The sequence below is a fragment of the Equus quagga genome, chromosome 6 (genome assembly GCF_021613505.1).
Source record: "Equus quagga isolate Etosha38 chromosome 6, UCLA_HA_Equagga_1.0, whole genome shotgun sequence".
NCBI lineage: Eukaryota > Metazoa > Chordata > Mammalia > Perissodactyla > Equidae > Equus > Equus quagga.
In genome coordinates, this window is record NC_060272.1 from 14,457,300 (window position 1) to 14,483,331 (window position 26,032).

Sequence of the window (26,032 nt, forward strand, 5' to 3'; positions counted from 1 at the left end):
TGTTCTGTATTCTAAAAATTGGCACTCAAACTATTCACTAACTTAATAATTATGCAGGATTTAATAGCTTCCAAAATCAAAATCCAGTACAATTATTTGTATTTAAATTTTGTTTTCATAGAAGAGTTTGATGTGTTAAGAAGTAAAGCAGTATTTTAGATAATTGGCCTTTTCCCATTTAAAGCCAACTCTAATCATCTATTGGCACACACCATGGGCTGGATACAAAGGGTGGGTTTGGTTTTTATTTTATTCAATGTGTGTTATATCTTCTCTAACTAAAGTAGTTTCTGTCCTCATTCCAGATCTCCAGCTTGACTACTCATTAACAGATGAGTTCTGCAGAAACCACTTCTTGGTGGGACTCTTACTGAGGGAAGTGGGCACCGCCCTCCAGGAGTTTAGGGAGGTCCGGCTGATTGCCATCAGCGTGCTCAAGAACCTGCTGATAAAGCATTCTTTTGATGACAGATATGCTTCAAGGGTGAGTGGTCCCAGTGGAAGGAAATACAGATTGATGTGTTCTTTATTTTTAGTAATATAAAGAAAATAACCAATTAGAAAATTAGTGGTAACAGCACTAAGACTATTCTCGGTTTATGCAATAAAATCTAACAGCAGTCTTTATAGGAAGGATCCAAATACAGGAGATTGCCAGTGCCAGCTCAGTCCATCATTAGCTTCTCAGAGCCACAGGAAAAACTTAAATTGTGTGCCTTTGTTTCAGAGCCATCAAGCAAGGATAGCCACTCTCTACCTGCCTCTGTTTGGTCTGCTGATTGAAAATGTCCAGCGGATCAATGTGAGGGATGTGTCACCCTTCCCTGTGAACCCTGGCAGTGTACGTAAGCATATTCATGTAGACACAGCCTGTATTCGCTTCCTGTGTGTGCCATAATGAAGTAACACAAACTGGGTGGCCAAAAACAACAGAAATTTATTCTTTCACAGTCAGGAGCCCAGAAGTCCAAAATCAAGGTATCAGCAGGGTTGGTTCCTTCTAGAGGCTCTGGGTGAAGAGTGCATTCCATGCTTCTCTCCTGGCTTTTGTTGGTTGCCCAAGATCCTTGTGTTCTTTGGCTTGTGACTACATCATTCCAGTCTCAGCCCCCGTCTTCACATGGCCTCCTGCCTGGTGTGTGTCTGTGTCTCTGATGTCTTCTCCTTTTCTTATAAGAACCCCACTAATCAGATTTAGGGCCCACCCTAATCAAGGATGACTTCATTTTTACCTTACATCTTAATTAGGTCTGCAAAGACCCTATTTCCAAATAAGGCCACATTCTGAGGTTCTGAGTAGATATGAATTTGAGGGGACACTGTTAACCCAGGGCACATTTATTCTTTTGTTTACCACTAAAACTGTAATAATCCGCAGTATTCTTGGTAAATTGCATTTCTGGCTAAGGTAGAGTCAATCAGTAAACCTTCAACTCTTGTTAAAAATCATTATAAAAACCATGCTGTCCTGATGGCTCATATCTCATAAGACATCAGGATCTTCTCTGTGTATTCAACAAAATTTATGGAGAAAGGAGGTTAAAAAAAGAAAAGCATAGTTCTAACCTCTGTGCTATGAGAGCTCAATGCTAGCCCCAGTTATGATAGTATCATGCTACACAGTCTTGGAAAAGCCACCTCTTTGGGCTAAAGTTTCTCTGTGTCTGTAAAATTAGAAAGTCAGGCTGGATGTCAGGGAGGTCAAAGTGAGTGACACAAGGCCCTCCCTCCAAGAACTGACCACCTTAGTTTACATTAGCTTTGTGCAGTCATTAAAGATGTATTGGAAATTAAGTCGACTGAAGGATGATCCCAGAAATAATCTCAACTTTTTAGTTGGAGACTATCTGCCGTTAATTTGGACAGATCTTACTAGGTGAACAATTTTCTTTTCCCTTTTATTCAGGACCTGTAACTGGCTCAGTTGTTAGCTTTTCCACTTTGTCGTTGTGGCATACACTTGAGTAGTTTCCATACATGTTTCTGTCTCTTTTCTCCCAACAGTGATGCTTTGTCTCGTTTTTTATACTCTTTTTCCACCTCTGAATATGCCTCCTAAATAATGGTACACTGAGATGAACCAAGTTTATAGGATGTTTTTGTGGGTCCAAGGGGCATAAAATTCCACTGTCCTTAACTGAAATGTACCACATTAATCTCACTCTATACAACATTATATTTCACACATGTGTTCTCTGAACCTGCCTTTTCTAATCAGAATAAGTAATTCAGGGCATAAACCTACCTCTGTACTGCTTCAATCCTGAGAAAAATAAACACAAGTTCTTTTCTCTGGCTTTCACCACAGTGAAATCCCTGTTACGATGTAACTTCAAAATTAACATAATTTCTCCACTGATCGAGATTTCACAAGAAGCTCCAAACTTGCAGAGATTTTCATTGCTTCTATTGTAAGTCACTGTTGCTCATTTGGAAGGATTTCCAATTTGAGAGAAAAACCAGTGTTCCAGTGAGAAAGAGCATGTGAGACTTTCTCTGAAAGCAAAAACATACTGAAATAATGTAAAGAAATGTTGGGCGTCAGAGCTCTGGAAACAGAAAGTACTAGACCTTCTGGGGAACCAGAAATAATGACTGTATGGACCAAGATTTCTCTGCCTCCCAGACTTGAAATATTCTGTGCTCCCTTCTCCTTGCTCCTTCTCTGATCCATCCACCACCCTCCTCCCTCTCACACGCCGTGCCACTGCTTCTCCCACTCAGGCACATTTAACTTGTCAGGCTGTTCCATCTTGTTCTAACACTTGCCCTCACACTTACAAGAACAGTTGATAACGCTTTTAAAATCATCTTCAATTATTTCTTCTCTTTCTCCCCTTTGACAGACTGTGAAGGAGGAATCACTTACTTTGCCAGCTGTAAACCCGTTAGTGACGCCACAGAAGTCTGGAAACACGCTGGATAACAACCCGCACAAAGACCTCTTTGGTGCTATCTCTGGCATTGGTAATGCTCGCTGCTTGCATTTGCTTCTCTCTAGTTTAATTTTGAAAGTGTCTTTAATCCAATAGCTTGTTAGCATCTCAAACTTTTCTATTAAGACGTTGAAGTCTGAGTTTCTGCTGTGAATATTCTTTTCCTGGTTTTGATACTTAGCACCTAAAACACCTCAACTCTGCACTAAAATAAGGATCCCAAAATTCTCATGAATTCCAAATATGGTACATTTAATCGCATATTTGTAGTTTGCTTTTTGTTAATGCTTAAGTTAATTTATCATTTTAAGTCTTCAAATTGGATTGTTTATACTGTAGAAAAGGAATATCTTTGTAGGGGTGTGTGTGGAGTGGATAGGATTTATTATAGTGATAGCAGTTTAGATGAAATGTGACAGAGTAATTTCTGAGGAGATAGTGGTTTATGGCTAGAATGTAATCCTAAAATCGGTTTTCTAAAATCTTCTTTCCTAGAATATTTTTTCTGTCTGAAATAATGTAAGAGCAGCCCCCATGAGGAAGAAAACAGATGGCATAAATCAAAATTAAAATTTAGTAGTTTCTCTATAAGTAAATGCCTGAGAAATGTACTTATTAATATTCTGACTAATTGAGCACCTGTGCAACCAGCTCCTTTGTAAAGATAATGGTACAAAAAATGCGTATCTTCACAGAGTTGTTACAGATACTCACAGGCATATTCTGTCTTTATTTCTCTCCCTCTCTTTACCATACTTAGAATAAACAAAGCGTCCTGCTATGGCTAGTGCTTAGACCTCCAAATAATGAAACTAAGTCATAGGGCAGACCAAAGGGCAGTCCTTTTATCTAATTAATTTGTAAGACTGTTGTTCATTCTGAGTTTATGTCCTTGCCTTTTGTGTTGTTGTTGTTGTTGTTGTTGTTGTTAACACACTATTTCGTGTGGGTGATGGAACTGGGCAGAGTATAAAATTGGAAACCCCACACCAATGCCCGTATTTTTCCTACAATACCCATACCAATCCTTAATGTTACTTATGTTTCTGTATATTTTTCATAGTTAATACTTACCGCATTAGGTGTCATGAATCAGATTAAATAAGTTAATTCATGCAAAATGCTCAGAGCATAGCCTGGCCATGGTGTTCCCATTGCTTTTCTCCTGGGACCTTCACTCTGTCTTCTTTGCCCTGCGCTACCCACACGCCCAGCCGCTGCTCTGGGAGTGGGGAAGGGTCTGTTTTTGGAGGGTTTTGTCTGCAGCGGTTCACAGCACTGGCTTTAAAGTCAGACAGTTGTGGCTTTGGATCTGGACTCCACCATTTTCTAATTGCCGTGGGCAGGTGTCTCTCCCCTTCACCCTGTGTCCACATCTCCAAAACAGAGTCCTGGTGAGGGATGAAGAGCTCATATGACATGTGCAGTGCTTGGCATAGTAAACACTCAGCGTTATTATTTGACCGCCGTTACAACAAGCACAATTCTGTAGCATTATTAATGCTTTGTAATATACTCTCAGTAGCCAATTAGATGAGTCCTGGGGCCAAGGAATGCATTGAAATCTCTATAGGATTCAAGACTTGATGGAAATGATCAAACTAGAATGAGGTGATGTTTCGACTCAGACTTTATTCTCCAATTCCACATTCACCTTGTTAGGGTTTGGGATGTCTTGAGACGTAAAGATGAGCCTTTGGGTATCTTTGGCACACCTCAAATCACGTAAATGGCCTTCGATTACTCTATGGCAGAGTCATAAAGAGTACTTGAGACTGAGTTAGTCCTTTCACTCTTTCTTGAATTTCAAGATCTGAATCCACTTTTCATAGGACTTCACCACAACAGAGTTGTTTATACTCAGGCTTTATCTGTATTTCTCTCATCTTTAAAGACTTAAATCCTTGTTCTTTTAGAAATGCCTTCCAGAAAAGCCCCTACCTTTGAACTGTGTTTACTAGTTGTTTTCCAGTAGCTTTAGCAACTTCTATTTATCAAGGCGTTTCCAGTTAATTTTACTCCCAGTGCTTATCCTTCAAGAGCAGACTTTCTCCTTACATCTCTATTTAGAAGAAATCTTGTTTCCATGCATATTGAGAATGCGCCCTCAGCAGTTTTTTTTTTAATGTCTTTGGAACATGGTGCATGAAAATATCTAAAACTGATTCATTGCCTGGATAAAAACTACTCTGAGATTACATTCATTTGAAAAGGCACGCGTTCTTAGGTTCAGGGCGCCTTTTCCCGCCTACTCAATGTTTCGTGTTGGGCTGACTGTACAAAGAGGAGAGAGGTGAACTAAACTTCTTTTCATTTTACTTATGTGTTGTTTAAGATTTTTAAAATTTATGCACTGGGCCAGGACACTAATTATACACACAAACACACACACAAAACTTCAACATAGTTCTACTAAGCATACTGATTTTGATTTATTGCATTTCCATCTGCTTGCCTTAGATTAGGATTCTAGTTCTGGAATTGAGCCTAAAACTGTGAGAATTTAGGGTCTAATTTTGCTTTACTGAGAACCTCTTTCTCTTGATCTCTGTGTGCTACATTGAATCAAAAGTCCAGGTATACTAGGAGGAATAGAATTATAATTTTGGTCATAATGTGTATTTCTTTTATCTCTGAGTATAGAAAAAGGCTCATAGTTTTTTCATAGGGTTTTTACCTGCACCTTATGATAATCAGTCATACGGTTTCTGTTCTGGGGAGGTGCAGCCTGTGGCCAATGGTTTACATGTTCCAGCCTTCACTTACATTTTCAAATTCCCCTGCCTCTTCTTTTCTTGATTATAATATGCTGAATCAGATTCAGGGATGGTGGTGGGTAACCCTGAGTGTTAGGTATGGGGATGGATTACCTTAGAAGTGTCTTGGTCCATGGCAGCTCATTTGCATCCTGAAATCCAAAAATGGCCAGCCTGTTCTGAGGTGCCGGGTAACGGCATCTCCAGCTTAGGTGTGAAAGGCTGTGCTTACAGCATGCTGGAGCACAGTGCTCCTCATGCAGTGTGCACAACCAGCCAGGGCTTTCAGGGGAGCACACACCTTTTGGTTCAGCACAGAATTTACAAGTCTGAGATCTTATCTAAGCAGGATTAAATCTTGTCTAAGCAGGAAGTCAGTCTATTACTTTTAAAAATTCCATAGAACCGAAGTGGGGGCTGATTTCTGCCTCCAAATGCTGTTTTTGCACGGATATGACAAATTTTAGTTCCAAGTTAGATTTCCTTTCTGCTCATAACTGTTTATTGCAGAGAATCCCAAGCATTCTCAGTTCATAGCACCCTTATTATCATTTTCATGGAGTCCCAGGCCAAAGGAAACACCTAACAGTTCTGTTTATTAGGCCAAATAACTTAATAAGTACTTGTATCATAACAACTTAGTAGGCATTTGAAAAAATAAACATAAATTTAGAGAAGGAACTTTTGTTTTATTTTTAATAACCACAGCTATTACTAATGGGATGTGTCTGCCTGTTGGGCACTACCCAACTTCTCACATTTGGAGCTGGGTTGCTCCCTGCCATCCTCATTTCCTGTTCCACATTGATTTTCACCCAGTATTTGCTTTTTATCATAGCAACTACCAAATACCCAGCTTCACAAAGACATGACATCATCGAAAGGAATGTAGCATAAGCTAACATTGAAACTGCAGTTTCCAGCAGTCGAGTATCATGGTGTTTCTCTCAAAAGTTTAAAATATCTCATTAACACCCCTCTGAGTTTTCTAGGGCACCTCACTGTCCAGTTTGAATACTGGAGGTTTATTGTATCGTTTAATTTTTTCATTTGATAGTTGTAGGTGGATTTATCTTTTTAATTTTTTAAAGTCTTCCTTCTCTCCTGTTCTGAAACACTCTGTGCTCCTTTAGTCTTAGCAATCAGAAGTGGTTTCTCTTAGATTGACTGATAGTTACATCTGAATGTTTCAGATTAAAATTCATTTTTATCTCAGTCTATGGGGCCTGGTTCTTTAAAGGTGAGGTAAATGAAGGCAACTCTTGAGCCAGCTTCCTAACAGAAAAAGTAAATTCCACAAAAGCAGTTTCCCTTAAATTTCGGTGCTTATCTTTTTAGTTCTGTTTCACCAAATCTTTGGTCTTGGCTTAGCTTCTCCATATACGACTTCAACTCCAAACATCAACAGTGTGAGAAATGCTGATTCAAGAGGATCCCTCATAAGCACAGATTCGGGAAACAGCCTTCCAGAAAGGAATAATGAGAAAAGCAATTCCCTGGATAAGGTAATTTATTTTCATGGAACATAAGTTCCTTGTAACTAATAGATTTAGCCCAAAGTAAACATGCTTCGTGTTCTAGTGTTCATTAAGTGTGACCTTTTTTAAAAAAAACAACTCGGGGCCGACCCAGTTGCTTAGTTGTTGGGTTCATGCACTCTTCTCTGGCAGCCCAGGGTTTTCGGGTTCAGATCCCGAGTGCAGACCCACACTGCTCATCAAGGCATGCTGTGGCAGCGTCCCATATGCAAAGTAGAGGAAGATTGGCCAGATGTTAGCTCAGGCACAATCTTCCTCACCAAAAAAAACACAAAAAACAAACCACCAAAACACGCAACTCAGTTAACCTGGGGTGGATGATCAGAGTATTAACTACGGTTGGAGTCCATTCTCTGAAACCCCTGATTCCTGTTTCCAGGATCTCAGATCAGGGTAGTGTTTACAGTGGAGCACCTTGAGCGGGTAGGAAATCAAAATGCCACTCACTTAGAATCCCTATGGTCTGTATTCCAGAGAATACCATTTATAACCCGGTTATCCATCCAGATGGACCTTGGGTCCAGAGCCAGCTCCAGAAGAGATTAATTGATCATATAGTTGATTTAGGGATAAGGCTCTATTTGAAATCACTCCACTCACACTGTACCCCCCAACCCAACCCAACACTCCCTCCTCATATTTACTCTTTTTTCTTGAAATAAGTAAGGCTCAGACTATTGGGAACTTTGTAGGAATGGAGAAAGCTTGGATTTAAACCTGGAACCATAATAGGTTCTAGGTCAAGGTCTCACCTTAGCCACTGTTGTCCTAGTTTATTTCAAGTTATAGGCAAGCACATGTATCAATAAACAGGTGAAGCACTTAGGGACGTATTCCTGGTTCTCGGAAACGTGGAAAACCTCCTTCCTCAGCCTCAGGTTTGTATTCTCATCACTCATTTCCACGGCTGGAATTGACACGATTAGCCTTAACTGCAGTTCTGTCGAGGCGCAAAGCATCTCAGTGCAGGTGTGTGTCATGACCTGTTGAACTTTTCCCTTGACCCCGACATGCCTTCGTGTGTAGAGGGAGAAGCTGCTCAGAAGGCACTCTGCTTGTGTCATACGCAGTGCTGCAGAGGATGAAGAGAGCTGCCAGTCAGCCAGGAAAAACCGGGTCACTGTGGATTTTTCCCTTCTAACGATTCCGCCTTTGCCAGAGGAAACTTTGCATGCTGCACCTTCCCTCCCACTGCAAGAAATACTGAATTCTCCTAGCGGCTCTGATGAAGTGGGTGGGCAAGAGGATGCATCTGCACTACAGTTTTGCCACTAATTGGACCTGTATTTCTTTCTTAAATGAAAATATTCTTGTGTTATTAATTAAGCCTGATTATTGTATATACTTTTTAAATTGTCCACCAGTACCTTAAATGAAAGATATTTTTTCACTGATCTTTCTTCTTTGGTATTTGGCAAAAATTTTTCTGATTTTGATTGGCAGTGTAACTTTAAGGATTTTTAAATCTCCTGTGTTTTTATCACAAGATGAGATTCTGGTTCCTTTTTTTTTATGTGAACCTTTGAACACGTGAACCTTCTGTCTAGTGGCAAAACTGCCCTCACCCTGCGCCCTGAGCTTTCTCACGTTTGTGACGTTGATCTAAGCTGATGACGGAATGACCTCATCAGTTTAGGGTCTTTGGCAATGCTGTGCTGAGGTGTCCCTATTTGTCCCTGTCGGGCACCTGCCCATTGTTTTCTCCCAGTGGTACCCCACGATGTCAACTGAATGAAATGACTCAGCTCCAGGCTTTTGTGGCTGGTACTCAGCAGCACCATAGACTTAATTTGCTGTTTCAGCCACTGACATTTTCCTGAGGATATGGTTAGTTCTTCAGTATCTTTTGAATCATTTCTGTGTTTGATCCTAGCGCACATACTTTTTTGCATGAGGTTTTACTTCACATTTCAGAACCAAGCTGGTAACTAAAACTACGGTTACCCAGTTTGAAAGGTTTCTGCCTCTGGCTTGTCTCTTAGGAAGAAAGTATGCAAAGGAGACAAGCCAGAGCTTCTATGGAACAGCACTTCTGCATACTCAGTAGAGGTGTGCCTGTAGTTTGTCAACAAATTATTTATACCTTCCAATTTGTATGATTTGACTCAATTCTAAGAATCTGTCTCTTCCAAGAGAGAAGAGTGAAACCAATTTTGTTTTACCTGTAATGAAAGAGAAAAATTACCTGTATTTACTTTTTTAGCACCAACAAAGTGGCACTTTGGGAAATTCTGTGGTTCGCTGTGACAAACTTGACCAGTCTGAGATTAAGAGCCTGCTGATGTGTTTCCTCTACATCTTAAAAAGCATGTCTGATGGTAGGTAAAAATGAAGATTTCTGTTTTACTTTCCTTATTTCGGTATTTGGTTTATTTTTTGTTTATTTTCTTTTTCTTCTTCCCTTTGGTTTATTTTTTTTTTAATTGTAATTGGTTGAAAGGATATAAGGATTTGAAAGGATTTTCTTCCTTGTTTGAAATGCCTTGTTCTAAATGTAGTAGAAATAAACGCCTTAATTTGGAACAATATTTTTATAAATTATATATTTTAGAAAATGAGTTCTAAAATGTGACTAGACCTATTTTTAAAATTTATATTAAACTCATACCTACCATCTTAACTAAAAGAGACAGAAGCAGGTAAGTGAAGTAGCTTTTAATTTTTTTTATTTCATTGGTCCGAACAAACTTACTGGCAGCTTGCGTAACTTTACTGGTCAGTCTCTTGAATTAGAAAATATAGTGTTGGGAGACTTGAGTGTGCCTTCCATTCAAAGTATGTGAGACGTTCCAGGATTTCACTGGAAGCAAGGTGTGTTATTTTAGTTTTCTAATGGAAATAGTGGTATTATAGTGATTAAGTTTCTGATTAAGGGTTTGACAACCACATTTTTCTTTTTTTTTTTTTTGAGGAAGAGTAGCCCTGAACTAACATGTACCACCAATCCTCCTCTTTTTTGCTGAGGAAGATTGGCCCTGAGCTATCATCCATGTCCATCCTCTCCTACTGATATGTGGGATGCCTCCCACAGCATGGCTTGATAAGCGGTACATATTTCTGTGCCTGGGATACAAACCGGCGAACCCCAGGCCGCCAAAGCAGAGCACGTAAACTTAACTGCTACGCCACTGGGCCAGCCCTGACAACTACATTTTTTAATAGAAATGACCACATCCATTAATGCTTTATCTGAACCACATAAAGCTTGTAAACATCCATGACAGGACACTCTCAGCTCTGATTGTGTGATATAACCAATCACGTGAAATTGTGCCATGCTACAATGTCACATTTCTTATCTTGGTCAAAATCTTCTTATTTTCCCTGCAAGAAATTAGAAAGTGTACTGTGAGCTTCATTAAGGTTGTTGAGTGAAGATGAACTCTTTTGAAAACAAAATGCCACTTTTTGAGAACCTGAAGACCTGTCTGGTGGCAGTAGGTGTGGGCAATAAACATTCAGTGGAAGGTATTTCTGCCTGTGAATAGTATTTCTTTTCTATCGAGCAGCATTAGCGAGCTGACCTGAAACTCAGATGTTGGGAACATTTTTAAGGACAGCATGCCTGTCCTTAAAATAGTTCGGGACTGGGTTGTTTTATTCTAGCAATTTGTTACTTTAAAATAACTGTTTGAAAAAAGAACAAACAAATAGGAGTTTCCTTGAATGATGACCAAATATGAAAGCACTGGCACTTATTCTGACGTTTAGGTTATAAAGTTAAACTTCTTCTCGTTAAGTCAGAAGTTCTACACTTTACGTCATGTAGTGAGTTTTAACCAGCATTGTAATCCTGTTTTTCTTTTGTTGAAAATTTTCTTTAAAATCTTTTGTTTCAGATATTAAATATGATATACAACTAAAACATAACTGCTTTTTAAAGTCAAATATTTCAGAAATTTTGCATTAAAGTTAAGGTTGCCTTTTAAAGTCAGTCTTTGGAAGACCATGCACACAATTTAAAAATGCAGCAACCGCTTCAAAACAGTTTTAGAATATCTTTTTTTTTTCAATTGCCTTCAAGTTGTCGACATTTTTTCTTTTATGATTAGAATTTTTTTGTGTATCTTGTTTAAGAAATCTTCACCTACCCCCAGGTGAAAATATCCTCCTATGTTTTCTTTAAAAGCTGTATCATTTAAATTTTCACATTTAAATCTAAATATCTACCTAGAATTGATTTTTGTGTGTGGGGTGGGGGAGAAATTGCCTTCAGAGAGTTTACTAGACAGGTGACCAGAACCAATTGTGTGACTCTGTAGCTAATACTTTCCTTTATCCCACATTTAACGAGCACCTTTCTACATGCTGGCCCCCTGGCTTTCTGTGCATTCTTATGCCTCCTACCTCCTTCATTAGAGGTTAGCTCTGTCTTCCCCTCTCCTCCGTTAATAACCTGAGCACAGAGCAAGAGAACGCTATGTTAGTGCTACTTTGCTGGCTGGCCAGTTCTGTCTGGTGTGTGCTATGAGTGGCCACAGGAGTCTGCAAGTTGACCCTGAGAAGCCCTCCAGCATTTATTTGGCTCCCTGGATTCTCACCACACCAGGACGTCCAGCCTCAAGTAACCAGAGTCTGTCGCCCCTGGATTCTAAACTCAAAACCCCTGAGAGATAGAAGCTCCCTGACCCACCTTCGTTACTGGTCTAATAGGCCAAACGTGGCTTTCAAACCCAGGTGCACTTGATTTAAATCCCCATTCCACCCGGCTTCTTTAGGCTGGTAATTGGGAGAATTACTTAACTTCTCTAAGCCTGCTTTAGCTCATCTCCAAATGGGAACTCTCTGCCTCAGATCATAGTGAGGATTCAATGACATGATTTATGTGAAATCATGAGACCACAGTGCCTGGCCCAGAACAGATACTCTGTGTATGTCCCACGGCTTCTCCTTCCTGTCACTGTTCTTGTTAAGTATAGAGTAGAAATCCATGGCCATGCGTCTTCACAAGCCACCAGCATCTCTGCAGCCACCCTCTCACTCATCTCATGCCCCAACACTCAGTGGTTTTTTTCACTGAGAGAATCTCTCAACCTCAGCGTAAATTATAAAAATGCAGAAATGTTTATCAAGTTATAGCACTCTTTGTGCAATGCTAAATGGTTAAGAGGCATACACAGAGAAGAATGCTTCATGTAAATGAATTTTTAGGATTTTAGAATTTGCCTTAACTGAACATATACCCAGTTGCTTTTGATGAAGAGTAGGTGTGAGTTCTTAATCATGAGTACATTGTACCATGGCATTGGGAAACAGGAATTCTCATACACTGCTTGTTTGGAGGGCTGTTTGGCAATATCTCTCAAAAATTTAAATGCATATACCATTTGACACAGCTATTTCACTTCTTAGATTTTGTCCTATAGATGAAGTTGGATGAGTGTGCAAAGACCCAAGTATAAGGATGTTCATCAAAGCATAATTTATAATAGCAAAAGATTAGGGGGGAGAAAACAGTAAATGTCTATCAGTAGGGGACTGGTTAACTCAATTATAGTGTATACATGGAGACGAATATTATGCAGCTTGGAGAGGATTGAGATAGATCCAGGCCATATTATTGAATTAACACTCAAAGGGCAAAATGGTGTGTGTAGAATGCATGCTTCCATTTCAGCATGTGTGTGTGTGTGTGTGTTAGGAAGGGGGTACTTATGTACATGCAGGAGTTTTTAACAGATTCCCTACTCGAGAGGGATTCTGTAGTAGGTAAAGAGAGAGCCTGACTTTAGATTGTATACCTACTTGTATTCTTTGAATGTTCTAGTCCATTTAAGAGTGCATTATGTATAAGTTAAAAATGTACTATATTGTGCAAAATGATATATGATGAAATTCAAGGTCAAGTGTTCAAATGTAGCTTCTTTAAATTGAATAAGCCCATTGTATATGTTATCTAGTATAGATTGGTCACTATAGTTTGTCCTTTGATCAGCTATAATAGGGCGTAGGGGAGGGTTTAGAGGCCTACAGTCTGAAATTTCTTCCCATTTCATAATGTATGTAATATGCCTCATGATTCTGACCAAATAAATGTTCACTTTCCAGATGCTTTGTTTACGTATTGGAACAAGGCTTCAACATCTGAACTTATGGATTTTTTTACAATATCTGAGTGAGTAATTTTGTTTTTGCTCAATTGCTTCTTGATTTTTCCTGGCTAAAGAAGAGTTGTGAAGAATACTGTGTAGTTGAACCAGAAATGCAGCATATGCACATCTACACTTAACTTCTTAAGCTCTTTCTCCTGGACCTGACCCCAGCACCTGCTCTCAGGAGCTCATGACCCAGTGGGCATGACCAGCCCTAAATTATTACATATGTGGTTGTTATAGATGAGAGGTAACTGCTTATGTATATAAGCCATTTTAATAAAATAGCAGAAAATTTATTAGCCAAATTTGGGTAGATCCTACATCTCTAAGTTGAATCTAACTTTACTCAAGCAGATGCAGAAACTGAGACAGAAAAATTGCTATAATTTAAAAATATATGATAAGTAAAAGTGAAATCTCCCATATTATCTCATTTTATCTCTTCAGTCTAAATTTCTGATTTCATTTAAGCTCTTTGCTTTTAGAAACATGAATCCACAACCCCTTACCCAAAACTGCTGGGGCCAGATGATTTTCCAAATCCAACATTTTTAGATTTTTGAAAAAATTACATATAGAGTATATTTCATAACACCCCTGCAGGATCTTAGGCAGCACCCTACAATCAAACACGTTATTATTTCTGCAGTAAAAATTTATTTCTGCAGTACTACACTTGTTCACGATAACTGGGTAAATCATGGCAGTATGTAGCTTTATGTCAGTTAGTTGGGGTTGTGATTTGCTGCCAAATATGTTTGCACAAACTCAGTAGGATGCCTGTGGTATTCAGAGCTTTATGCATTTTGGAATTATGGTCTTGGTTCATAGTCTCATGACCACTTCCTCTGCTGAGTTAAAGGTGGGAGTTGTCATGAGTGAGACGGGATTCAGCACCAGAACTTACTAGACATTATTTTAACTGCTTCTTATTAAATAAATGATATTTTTAAATAAATGATATTTTTAAAAAAGCAATGTTGTAACTATATTAAAACAAAACAACAACTACACACTTGATGTCTGTAAGGGACCAGTCCATTTACTTGAGCCAAAAGAGAGAACTCTTTATAACAGATTTGAATGAGGATGAATAAGCGACTTGGAACAGTACATGCGATTTCCATCATAATTTCTCAGGCAAACTGCCTGGAGTAAATGTCCAAACCCTGAGTTGATGGATGATCCTGTTGATCTTGGGCCTTTCTGAGTGGCTCCATCACCCACCACAGCACTGATGGCAGTGTGGTATGGAACCTCCCTTGAAGGTTATAATTTTTTCTGGGTTTAGAGGGACCTTCCAGAGAATTTCTGAAAAGCAGAAGTAAGGGGCTAGTGGTAGACCAAAGAGTTTGTTGAATGTGTTATTGTTGATGGATTTAAGTAAAACAATGTATTGAAAATAATTTGATCTCCCTGTTTCCCTGACAATCTTTTATCCTGTCTGCAGAGTCTGCTTGCACCAGTTCCAGTACATGGGGAAGCGATATATAGCCAGGTACTGTGGGGGTTTCTGCTGGAAGTCTTGTATCATTTTCTGTATTGCTTTCTGTATTACTTGGATCCAAATGTGTGGGAATGTCGTCTGGGTGATTGGCAGTTGAATTCTCATAAACAACCAGGAAGACAGTTGGCAGGTCTTTGGATTGCTACCAGAAAATCTGGGAGCATCTTTCGCCTACATTCCTGCGTTCCTTCTGTCCGTTCTGTCACATGCATATCTCTTGGAAAGATTTTCCTTCATGGCCTGTTGCTGCACTTCTATACTTCCCTCCAAATTCTTGCTCATGCTCTGTTTTTTCTGTCTCCTCTCCTGTTCCTCTTGATTCTCCTTCCTCAATCAATGATTTCTTTTCCCTCGTTTTACTTTTTAAAAGTCATTTTTTACCATTCTGCCTCCCAACTACAAAAATACTAATTTCTCATCTAACCAGTTTCCTTCTTTCTTAATGAAAGACTGTTTTCACTTCATCTCAAATTTGTGTGGACTTCCACAAAAACCATCTCTAAAACTGAGCCTTTTCTCCTCTTATGCTGAATAAGCTGACCATGCACTATGTTTTTGTCTGACCGGATCTCTTTGTTGAGGATCGTAAATCTTCACTGCCCTGTCCCAGCCCATGCTCTCAGTTCCACATCAAGTTGGGGGACAGCTAGATGCTCATTGCAGATGTGCCCCCAGGCAGCTGCGTCTGTGGAGGTGTTTGCTCGGAGCACGTCTTGTCATTGCCAAGTTCTTACTCCTGCCTGTAGCCGTTCAGGGTGTCCATGTTTGGTTTTTTTCTGTGTTGTGTATTCTGTGATAATATATATATGGGGTCTTGGTCTAAGTATCATATTTTTCTATTATTATTTTTAGCAGTTTAATTATAAGTAAACATTTATGTTTTTAAAAATGTTTAAAACTTAGTTGTAGTTGAGATTTTTTCCATTTATACTTCCATTTTATAGCAATGAAATAGGGAAGAGATTTTGAAAAGACTTCCTATTTGAGCGTGAAGATTTCGCTTTTTATGTTAACATTGTTCTTTTCTTGGTATATTTGAGAAATTTTCAGAATTATGTTTTATGTTAAATAAAAGTTTGTATTTCCTTTTAAAAAGAGCAGATTTAGAGAGAATATTTTATGCTTTCCTCCTATTAATGTTTTCTATTTTTAATTGAAATATGGTGGCACTTAAAGTTTTCTAATCTTAATTCTTTTATTTTTTATCATGAGTAATTTTTACATTTGAGTTTTTGAGTACCAAATGCAAGTATATACAAGGTGTTCTTATACGGTAACACTTCTCATCTTGACTTTGCCCCATGAAGATGGGCAAACAGTATTATTTGTAACAGAAAGGCACTGTGCAGGCGAGCTTCACACCCTTCTTGTGGTAGCTATCGCCTTCATCACAATATAGCATTTGAAAAATGTTGTGCAAAATAGAATAAAATGCCACAGAGCTGAACATGGTGAATGTGGGAAGCCGAAGATTTCCACCTGAACAAAATATTTTAGAATTGAGTTTGTGAAATAGGTAACTTCTTTTTTCAATGGCTATAAATTTAATTGTTTTTAAAGAAAATCTTCTGACTTCGTAAGCACCCTGTATATATTTGCATATAAAAGTATGCTTCATTGGACTACCTTAAAAATAGATAGGCATAGGAAGGAAGTGGAGGATGGTATTCCTTTGTTAGGTGCACTGTGTAAAGACGTGCTCTGTTTTATAGAAAATTGCCATGGTCTCTGCTGTATGTGAAAAAGATCCCAAACGATGATTTAAATGTTGTCAGTGTTTGCCATCCATGGTGGTCCAGTTTTATGAATACTGCGCCTTCTCATTGTATCATTTCAAAATCACCCAGCAGCATGCTGCCCAATGATACTCCATGCATGCCCTGTTCTACTTCACACAATAACACCATGAGGGAGACGGTTGGCTATGGGATGGGGACAGGTGTCATTCCAGCACTGGTCTCATTTTTCATCTGCTCTGGTGATGGTACACAGTAGGAAGTTAGCTGTTTGATTGCTAACCCAGATCACTTTTCTATTTTCTTTACTTGACTGCTGACAAGTTTAACAAAGTGTGTGGCTCTTCTCCTTCCTGCCTGGGTAAGAATGAAGGTGTTAAAACTGCCTCATATAATCAATCCCTCCCTTTGCGTGTTCGTTCTGTGTTTCTTCCAATGCATTATTTTACATTCATGCCTCACTTAATGACAGGGATACATTCTGAGAAGAGCATCAGTAGGTGATTTCATCATTGTGCAAACAATAATAGTGTGTACTTACACAAACATAGATGTACTTATACTCTTAGGCTACCTGGTACTAATTTTATGGGACCGCCATTGTATATGTGGTTCGTTGTTGACCAAAACACATCGTTTTGTGGCAGCATGACTAATTAAAAAAAATTTTTGCTCTTCAATAACATATGTAATCTGAAAAGATTTGTGGTGTTTGGCAGTTGTCAGAATGCTAACCTTTAGCACCACATTGGACTGATGCTCAATTTTTTAAAAAGTAGTGTCTCTAAAGTACTTTTTAAAGCTGAAAAGTTCTCTGCTTTGGCTTGATTTTTGCTTCTTTGTTGTCAGGTGCTTTGCTGTGAACTCTGTAAGAGCTGCCACCTGTTTGTGTCTCTGGCTCATACAGCCCCAAACAGGCTCTACTGCGCTTGGTCCGTGTGTGGCCAGTCTCCTTTGTGCTGTGTCCTGGCCTCACTAACGCTCCCCCGTCTCGCTGCAGGGTAACAAGTCTAACTTTGCTTCTATCCCATTTCACTCATGTTGCAGGAACCAGGAGGGGTTGGGACCCATAGTTCATGATCGAAAATCTCAGACATTGCCTGTTTCCCGTAACAGAACAGGAATGATGCATGCCAGATTGCAGCAGCTGGGCAGCCTGGATAACTCTCTCACTTTTAACCACAGTAAGTCCCATGACATACCATCGTAACAGCCAGCCATCTCATGTGACATCTCAGAGGGGAGAGCCCTAGGCCACACCATACCACATCACCAACTTGACTTTTCTTCCAGCTCAAAGCAAGTAGGATGAAGAGCTCATGGCGCAGTTCCCTTCCTTGGAGGAGAATGGCATAGTGTGGAACGTGGTCAACTACGGCACCAGACCTAAGAGCGCTAACCCCTTTGCCCCAACCCCTCCGCTTGCTATTTTTAAAACAAAATTTGACAGATTTGATAGCCAAACATTCTCTGATATTTTTAATTTAATATTTGGATTCATTGCCTATAGCCAACTTCTCATTGGTTTCTCTCCCTGCAACTCCTGAGAACATCTGGGACGGATTCCTTTTACCCTCCTGATCCCATGCATGTAATTGACCGAGTGTCCACATCTGACATTCTGGCTCTGAATGTGTGATAAACCTTAAACTGCTGTGAAAACATAAAGCCCGTGAATCAATTTGTGAGGATGTGGAAAAGCCAATAACAAAGTGACTTTTTCTGTGTTTTCAGTGTGAGAAAGATATCAAGTGTGCTTGGAATTTCTGTAGACAATGGTAAGATTTAATCAGGTTGATGTCTGCTTATGAGGCCGCTTCACTTGCAAACCAAGACCTTTTTGTTCATCCTGCCTTCCTAACTATGGGGCTTTCTAACTTCACAGTAGAGATTCCGCCAAAACATGGGAGCATTTTTTTTTTCAATCACCAGAGGGGACGTGGCATATTTCATCTTCTTAAGGGTTTCTCAAAGCAGAAAACCTAAAAGATGCCAACAATGTAGCACTTTAAACACTAATGTGATCATTTATAGTAAATGCCATTTATGCTAGTGGTGTGTTCTCTGAATTGCTCCATCTTTTCTCCAAGCATGACATAGCTATTGTTCTATCTAGACAATTATTTGTTCTCATTCCAAGTAATTTCTTTAATATATGGTTATTAATATCTTGTCATCATTTCTAATCTTAAGAATTCCATTCACTGTGATTTCCATACCTCTTTCTTAATGCAGGCTAAGAGTAAAGGCAATATTCCCAATGCCTTAAATTGATAATAGTTCAAAGTAACAAGGCTGGGGAGTCAAAATACAGCAGCTTCCCACTCTTCTACCCCAACAAAGTTAAATGTAATGGATATAGTCTCTCTTTATAAAATTCTAGACTTAATTTAAATCAATATTATGTCAGTCTGGCACATATTGAATCATCGGTAGCCTTCAAATGCTAGTTCTGAGTTTTGTACTTAGCTGTGGAATGTACATTAGTGACACATCTAAGGCTGTAATTCTTGATTTTTCAACATCTTGTCTGTTAGGGTTTTTTCCTAGCTCTGCAGACAAGGGATTGAAACAAAGAAAACAAGGAGTTTTGTTATTTTTCATTTTCATTTCCTATTTAGCAAGCAGAAATTAAATTCCCAGTATTGTGCAGGACCTGCTACACTGCCTTAGCCCAGATACTTTTTAATACAGGGACTGTCTCACAGTCAATTGAAGTGAATGCTTAAACTTTAAAGCACTTAAAAAAAAATCAGTAGCAGACCAAGGTCCTGCCTCCAAAGATAATCATTTAGGAAACACAGAAAATAAACAAAAATAAAATGAATGATTAACACACGCATAAATAACCTTAATCCACTAAGAGATGCAGCAGCTCCTCTCACTGCAAATGGATTCCGCTGTGATGGCTTCAATTGGAGGAAGGAGACAGCTGGCTGTGTTCTGCTGCCAAAAACCATATTGTTAACATGGTTGATTTCCATTCTCTCTCCCTGCTACCCACAGAGAACTCCATCCTTCCTGCCTCTCTCCTCTTTCATCCTGTAGTTTTTGCTGTAGTCAGTTTTCAATGACACTATCCTCAATCAGAGTTTCTCCTTCTGCTTTCCTGATAAACAGAGTGTAGCCGATTCTTTTAGCCTTCGCCTGTGTTCCAAATTGGTTCAGATACCTCGAAGTCCTTGAATCTTCCCCTAGAACTCAGTCTTCATTTACATCTTTAATTCTGATTATATTTTTGGGTGGCTTCAGCCCTTCCCTCCATTAGCTATTGAGCTCCAAATTGTCAACTTGGTCAAAATCCACAGAGGAAGGAGTGTATACTGTATGTATACATGTGTATGTGTGTGAGCATGTGTATGTATGCATACATACATGACATTTTACATCTACCTCAGTATTTTATCAGAAAATTATAGCCATATATGTCTTTAAAAAATATTCCTATTTAACAGTGAATACAGTACCTTCTGTTGGGCCAACCAATATGACGTAGATCCAGTAAATGAGAAACTTGCCAGGATGCCAGAGTCTAAAGTGAATTTATTTTAGAAAAGAATAAAATAGGAAGAGTCCTCTATGCACCTATATTTTTAATTTCCTCTTTGGGTAGGAAAGGCTTTGTCAGACCTCAGCTTGACCAGTAGGGGGCAGCAGATGACCACGAGAAACTTAATCCAGTGGCGGCCAAGCTGCACTGTCTCCATCACCCATTAACAGTAGGACATGGGGAAAAGACACCATATGCATTACATGTATAACTCTAGCAGGGACTAAAACTCTTGGGTTTTGAGAAGAAATAATGAAAATGACAAATCCCACTGTGGCCAAATAGTCTTTAACTATTTTTAAAACACTAAAAGGATAGAGGTTGGTTTTTTGGGTTTTGCCCAGGTATATGAAAAGTAAGTGTTTACAATATGAAGACATTGACCTACTTACTGTAAAGTGCACCCATTGTGTATCAATAGAAGCTATTTGTGTTAAATGAAAAATTGAGTATGATAGCTACATGTAGAATATTCTATATAAATCATGTTATGGGGGAGAACTAAGTGAAACATGTTTGCAAATAAGTGATACATTTGCAAAAAATATAAAATAACACTTTGTATTTACTCTGATCTTCTGGATTGTTATAGGGATATATTCATTTGCATGATAATTCATGTCATGCAAATAATTCAGGGGTGCAATGGGGGGAAAACCAGCCAAGAGGTAGAAATACTTGAAGAAAACCTGTATTTCCTATAATGCAATATAAGAAACAGTTTGAGATCACTGGATTGAGTTGCAGAGAATTAGATTTCAGGTCAATGTGGGAAAGCATTTTCTAGCTGAATTGCCCATTAGCTAGTATGGGCACTTGCACTTGGACGTGTGAAAACTGGGTGAGGACCCATTGGGGATATAGTCCAGGTCACTTCAGCATCATATGAGGAGTTGGAGAAGATGGCTTGTGAGACCCCATCTGACTCCAGAATTCTTTGGTATCTATGAAGTGGGAGTAAGAAAATGAACACAGATGATAATTAAATTCCTTTACTATGTATAATATTGAATTAACATGAAAAATGCAGAGAATGCATATATCCTCTGAAGTAAAATTAGTATTTTTCAAAAGGCTTTAAGCATGGACAATATGTCTTTTAAGATAGTAAAATAGGCTTGGATGCTTTAATCTCTATATTCAAGATAGTAAATGAAATGTTTGTTTATAAAGCCACATTTCCTGATTTTGAGACATGTTTCCTTGATTAAGAGATACATTTTTGCACATTTGCTAACATTTCTGAAATCATGGTATATCTCACAGTTGGATCAGATCTGTCTTACAGATATATTTTGCATGTTACATCCAGTGTAGCAGTCTGTCGTTGATTGGTGCTTCTTGCAATTGATAGAGTCTCAGAATAGAGAAAGTCTGGCATAATGCCTGTTTAAAGTCAGTCTTTTATTATTTTTAATATCCTTAAAGATTAAGGCGTATAGTATGCTTAAGCCAAGTATCTTCATAGTTTGGGTCTATATCCCATACTAGGTACCATTTTTCAGACACAGCTAAACATTAGGTTGAAGTGCTCTTCAGAGAAGAGAAAGCACATAGCATAACCATTTTTTCACATGTAAACTATGAGATTATAGACTATTTCCACAAATCATTTTGAGCATATTTGTTTTCTTGGTGTGTGAATCAGAGGGCAGACAGCAAATCACATGATTTTTTGTCCTGGGATATTATTCCTTATTCTCTACTCCTTACCTATCTGTGAGGAAACCCACCTTTTTTTTTTTTCTCACCTTTTTTTTTTTTTAAAAGATTTTATTTTTCCTTTTTCTCCCCAAAGCCCTCCAGTACATAGTTGTGTATTTTTAGTTGTGGGTCCTTCCAGTTGTGGCATGTGGGATGCCGCCTCAGCATGGCCTGATGAGCGGTGCCGTGTCTGCGCCCAAGATTCGCCCAAGATTCGAACCGGCAAAACCCTGGGCTGCCGAAGCAGAGCGTGCGAACTTAACCCCTCCGCCACAGGGCTGGCCCCAGGAAAACCTGTTTAGCAATAAAAGTAGGATGGAGATGAATAATAGACTGTGTAAAGATTGATCAGTCTGATATTTTGCATAAATATGTGTAGTTAGTGAAAGCTGTAGACCATGAATTAATATATCCAGGAGACTAGGTCTTCTACATGTGCGAAATTCTGTTAGCAAGAAGATTCCTTCCCATTTAGTATTTCTACTTTTCTCATAAAAAGTATTATTTTTCTGGATTCATATTATAGGCCAGAGAAAAAACTAAAAGTAAAAACAAGAATTCTGGTTTCATAAAGGGTGAAGGCAGGGGCCTGCCCCGTGGCCGAGTGGTTAAGTTCACGTGCTCCACTCTGGCGGCCCGGGGTTTCGCGGGTTCTGGATCCTGAGCACCGCTCATCAAGCCATGCTGAAGCTGTGTCCCACATAGCAGAACTAGCATGACCTACAACTAGAATACACAACTTTGTACTGGGGGGCTTTGGGGAGAAGAAGAAAAGAAAAAAAAAGAGGAAGATTGGCAACAGATATTAGCTCAGGGCCAATCTTTAAAAAAAACAAAAAGGTGAAGGCAGCTGTTGAAATGGGAGTACTTCCTATGAGAATATGTATCTGATTCATTTTTCTAGCCCAAATGTCCTCTGACATTCAGAAAAGGGGAGTGGCTTGGATCAGGCTTCTGTCCTTCCCACCACATCACCTCTGGTCTCATGGCAATGGAGAGGAAAGGATAGTGTACAGACGTGGTCAGCATTATTAAATCGAGCTGTTCAGGCAACAGGAATTTATAAAACAGAGTCAGGTTGATTAAGTCTAAACAGCAGATGACATTAGAGGGAAAAAAATCTCATCCCTGGCCTGTGAGTGTTTAAAAGATTTGGGGATTTTAGAACCCAAATTGCTTATCTGAGTGACAACAGAATGAGAACTGTGCAAATGAGAGCAGTGAGTCCTAAGGACTCTGAAGAACCCTTGACATACATGTCAACAATGGCACATCCAGGAAGTCCTTCCCCTCTCCCTGACCAGCCTGGGTGAAGGCCATCAGTGACCCCTGCCCCAAGGTACCATTGCCACCTAGTGGAAGTCATTAAGGTTAACATCTTCCTTGCCTGGGTCAGAATCCATTTAATCAGCTTCAAAAGTTTGCTGACTGTTACTTTAAAAAATTGCTGTGTCCTTTAAGACTCCTTTCTTGGATTTACCAGCTTGGTTTCCTTTACCTGTTTTGGCCTGTAACATGGTGACCATTGATTAAAGCTTTCCTGCGTCCAGAGCTTTGTTCCACAGTGTCCATGGGAGATGTCACTTGGCGAATTATCCAAGCAGTCTCTACCACTCACAGAACCTCTCCATGCTGCCACTTATTTGGGGAGATTTTTAAAATAACACTAACTCAGGAATCCTGCTGATTTTTGAGATGAAACAGTTCAAGGAAAAGCAAATTATAACCAGTTGTGGCTAAAAGGACCCTTTCGTTTATTCCTATATGATTCAGACAAAGGCAGACAGATTTCTGTATGAATCTGATTCTTATTCTAAAGGAAACTAGATAGTGTAATGGCTTATGGGTGGGGTAATAGCTTGGAGAAATTTTGTCATCGCATTTCCATGTGGGTATACATAGTTGCATAATAACTTAAGTAGCATTGCCCATCGATTGTATGTTTTAACAGCACATTACCAAGTTCCAATTCTTGAATTGTTCCAGACTTACAGCCAGGAGTAGGTCAATTTTGTGGGCATTCTTCAGTGTGTAGCCATCTCATCACCTGGATACACTTAGTTGATAAGTTATCTAGAAAGAGAAAAGGAAAATTCCATGCAGAGAAAGAAATTAAAATATTCACCAAAGTAAGTTCCTTGTTACAGTTTAATCCATGTTATAAAACTTCATTTGGGTCAAATGGCAGCCCTCAGTGAAGGGTCCTTTCCACCTGTGTGACGATTTTGGTTGGTCTAATAAAAGGTGTTGTATTTTTTGGTTTCTTCTTACCCCAGTTTGTGATCAGTGTAAAAATAATCATCAATCTGTTTGTTTTCCTCTTTCATTGTCTTTGTATCTTACCAAACAAACCTCTCCGGATGATGGCTTACAAAGGCAGTTCAATGAATATTAGTACCCAAAAATGTCCATCTTTCTTTTCTCTGGGAGATTTCTTACCAAAAAAGCAGAAATAAAAAAACAGAACTAGCAGAGTGCCAAATGTGTTACATAGCCTCACTGAGGACACACTGGTTCTGTCACAGTGTGAGAGTGATGCAGTCCACTAATACAAAACTTTAGAACCAGCTTTTTAAAACCAAAGCAAAATTGGATGAAAGCACATAATAGTGTTTTTATCATACTTTAAAAAGCAACTTGGTAGCTTTAAAAAGCTTTTTTGTAGCCTTTTAAAAATCATTCTGTAACTGACATTTATTAAAGACAGAATAACATCATGCTAGTTACTCTGTTTTATCCTAATAATAGGTACTATGATACAGTGACCTGGATAAGGAATTTGGAGTATAGTTTCTGGGGTTTTTTCCTTTACTGGCCTCAAGAAAATTCTCTAGGTTTTCTGTACTTCGTTTTCCTGATCTATATACAAAATGTCCTCCTCTCTGGAGTATTAAGAAAATTACCTGCATAGTAAGTGTTGATTTGTTTTTGCTCCTTGGAGAAAGACATTACGTGATGTTTTATTATATTGCCATCTTTCTTTGTAATCTACATCAGTACTGTAACATCTTTGCATCCCTATATATATTTCTGCTAATACATACCATTTCATAATTTAATATCTCAAATTGTATGTCAAACTCCATTTATATCAGTACTAAATTGATTTTACAGCCACATGCAGAAGATATCAGTTTGTATTTAAATTATGATTCCTTAAATCCTTTCCTTTTCTTAAACATTTCTTTCAGACTTAGTGGCTTTTATGCTTTTTGTTAAAGCAAGTAGAATAGTATTAGCAGTGCAGTCAACTCTTGATTATGGTTGGTGATTCTAGCTGATAATGCAGATCTTTAAGTCATTGACTTAACACTTAGATAACATTCACTATGTGCCAGGTGTTACTCTAAGAGCTTCACAACTATTAATGAATTTAACACTCACCACAACCCTTTGAGGTAGATACTGTTATTATCCCCACTCTACAGATGAGCAAACTGAGTTATAAAAAGGTCAGAGAACTTGCCTAAGATCCCACAGCTAGTAAGTGGCAGAGCTGGGTCCAGGGACCAGCAGCCCAGCTCTCAGCTCATTTTCTTAACCCTTTGCTATGCGGCTGCCTCTGTCTGTGTGGGAAGCTTCAGAAATCTCAACCTCCCTCACCACTCCTGCCATCCTAACAGCTCAGTCAGCTGGCTCAATTGATTCATCGACTCCCGTCCAGGTGCCTTCCTGGCTCCACTGTTTACTAACTGTGTGGGTTAAGATAAGTCGTTTGGCCTTTCTGTGCCTCTGTTTCCTTATCTGCAAAAAGGGTTTAATAGTGTACATACTTCATAGGGCTATTGAGGGATTAAATGAGGTAATACATGTAAAGTTCATAGAATTATGGCTGGCACATAGCAAGCATGCAATAAATGTTTGCTGCTATTACTTCCCTTCAGTGATGAAAAAGTTATAACTGAACGGAAACATTATTAATATCTCCCCTCTCCCCGCAATAGGAGGCAAACAGGGAGATGAGGTCCTGAAGTAAGCCTTCTGTTAATAATCAAAAGTTGACTGTGACTCTACTGTTCCACCAGCCTTTCTGTCTGCAGCCACTCCGCAGTAACTTGTGTTATAATTCATGCAGGCTATGGCCACTCGGACGCAGATGTTCTTCACCAGTCGTTACTTGAAGCCAACATTGCTACTGAGGTGTGCCTTACGGCTCTGGACACTCTCTCTCTGTTCACACTGGCATTTAAGGTTTGTGTTGAATAGCTGT

The 26,032-nt window shown here is 39.0% G+C and overlaps 1 protein-coding gene across 14 annotated transcripts in view; it reads left to right on the forward strand.

The window, feature by feature from the left end:
• DOCK9 (dedicator of cytokinesis 9) overlaps positions 1–26,032 on the forward strand; it is a 273,741-nt gene that overhangs the window by 203,863 nt on the left and 43,846 nt on the right. For 7 of the 14 annotated variants that reach the window (XM_046664993.1, XM_046664998.1, XM_046664995.1 and 4 more), the window contains 9 exons: positions 306–484; positions 728–841; positions 2,847–2,967; positions 7,064–7,197; positions 9,434–9,548; positions 13,279–13,345; positions 14,776–14,823; positions 17,616–17,752; positions 25,898–26,013. In XM_046664993.1, coding sequence (XP_046520949.1) covers positions 306–484; positions 728–841; positions 2,847–2,967; positions 7,064–7,197; positions 9,434–9,548; positions 13,279–13,345; positions 14,776–14,823; positions 17,616–17,752; positions 25,898–26,013 — 1,031 coding nt within the window. Of the gene's footprint in view, positions 1–305; positions 485–727; positions 842–2,846; positions 2,968–7,063; positions 7,198–9,433; positions 9,549–13,278; positions 13,346–14,775; positions 14,824–17,615; positions 17,753–18,302; positions 18,347–25,897; positions 26,014–26,032 lie in introns of all 14 variants that reach the window. The other 7 variants (XM_046664997.1, XM_046665000.1, XM_046665004.1 and 4 more) reach the window with 2 other exon arrangements.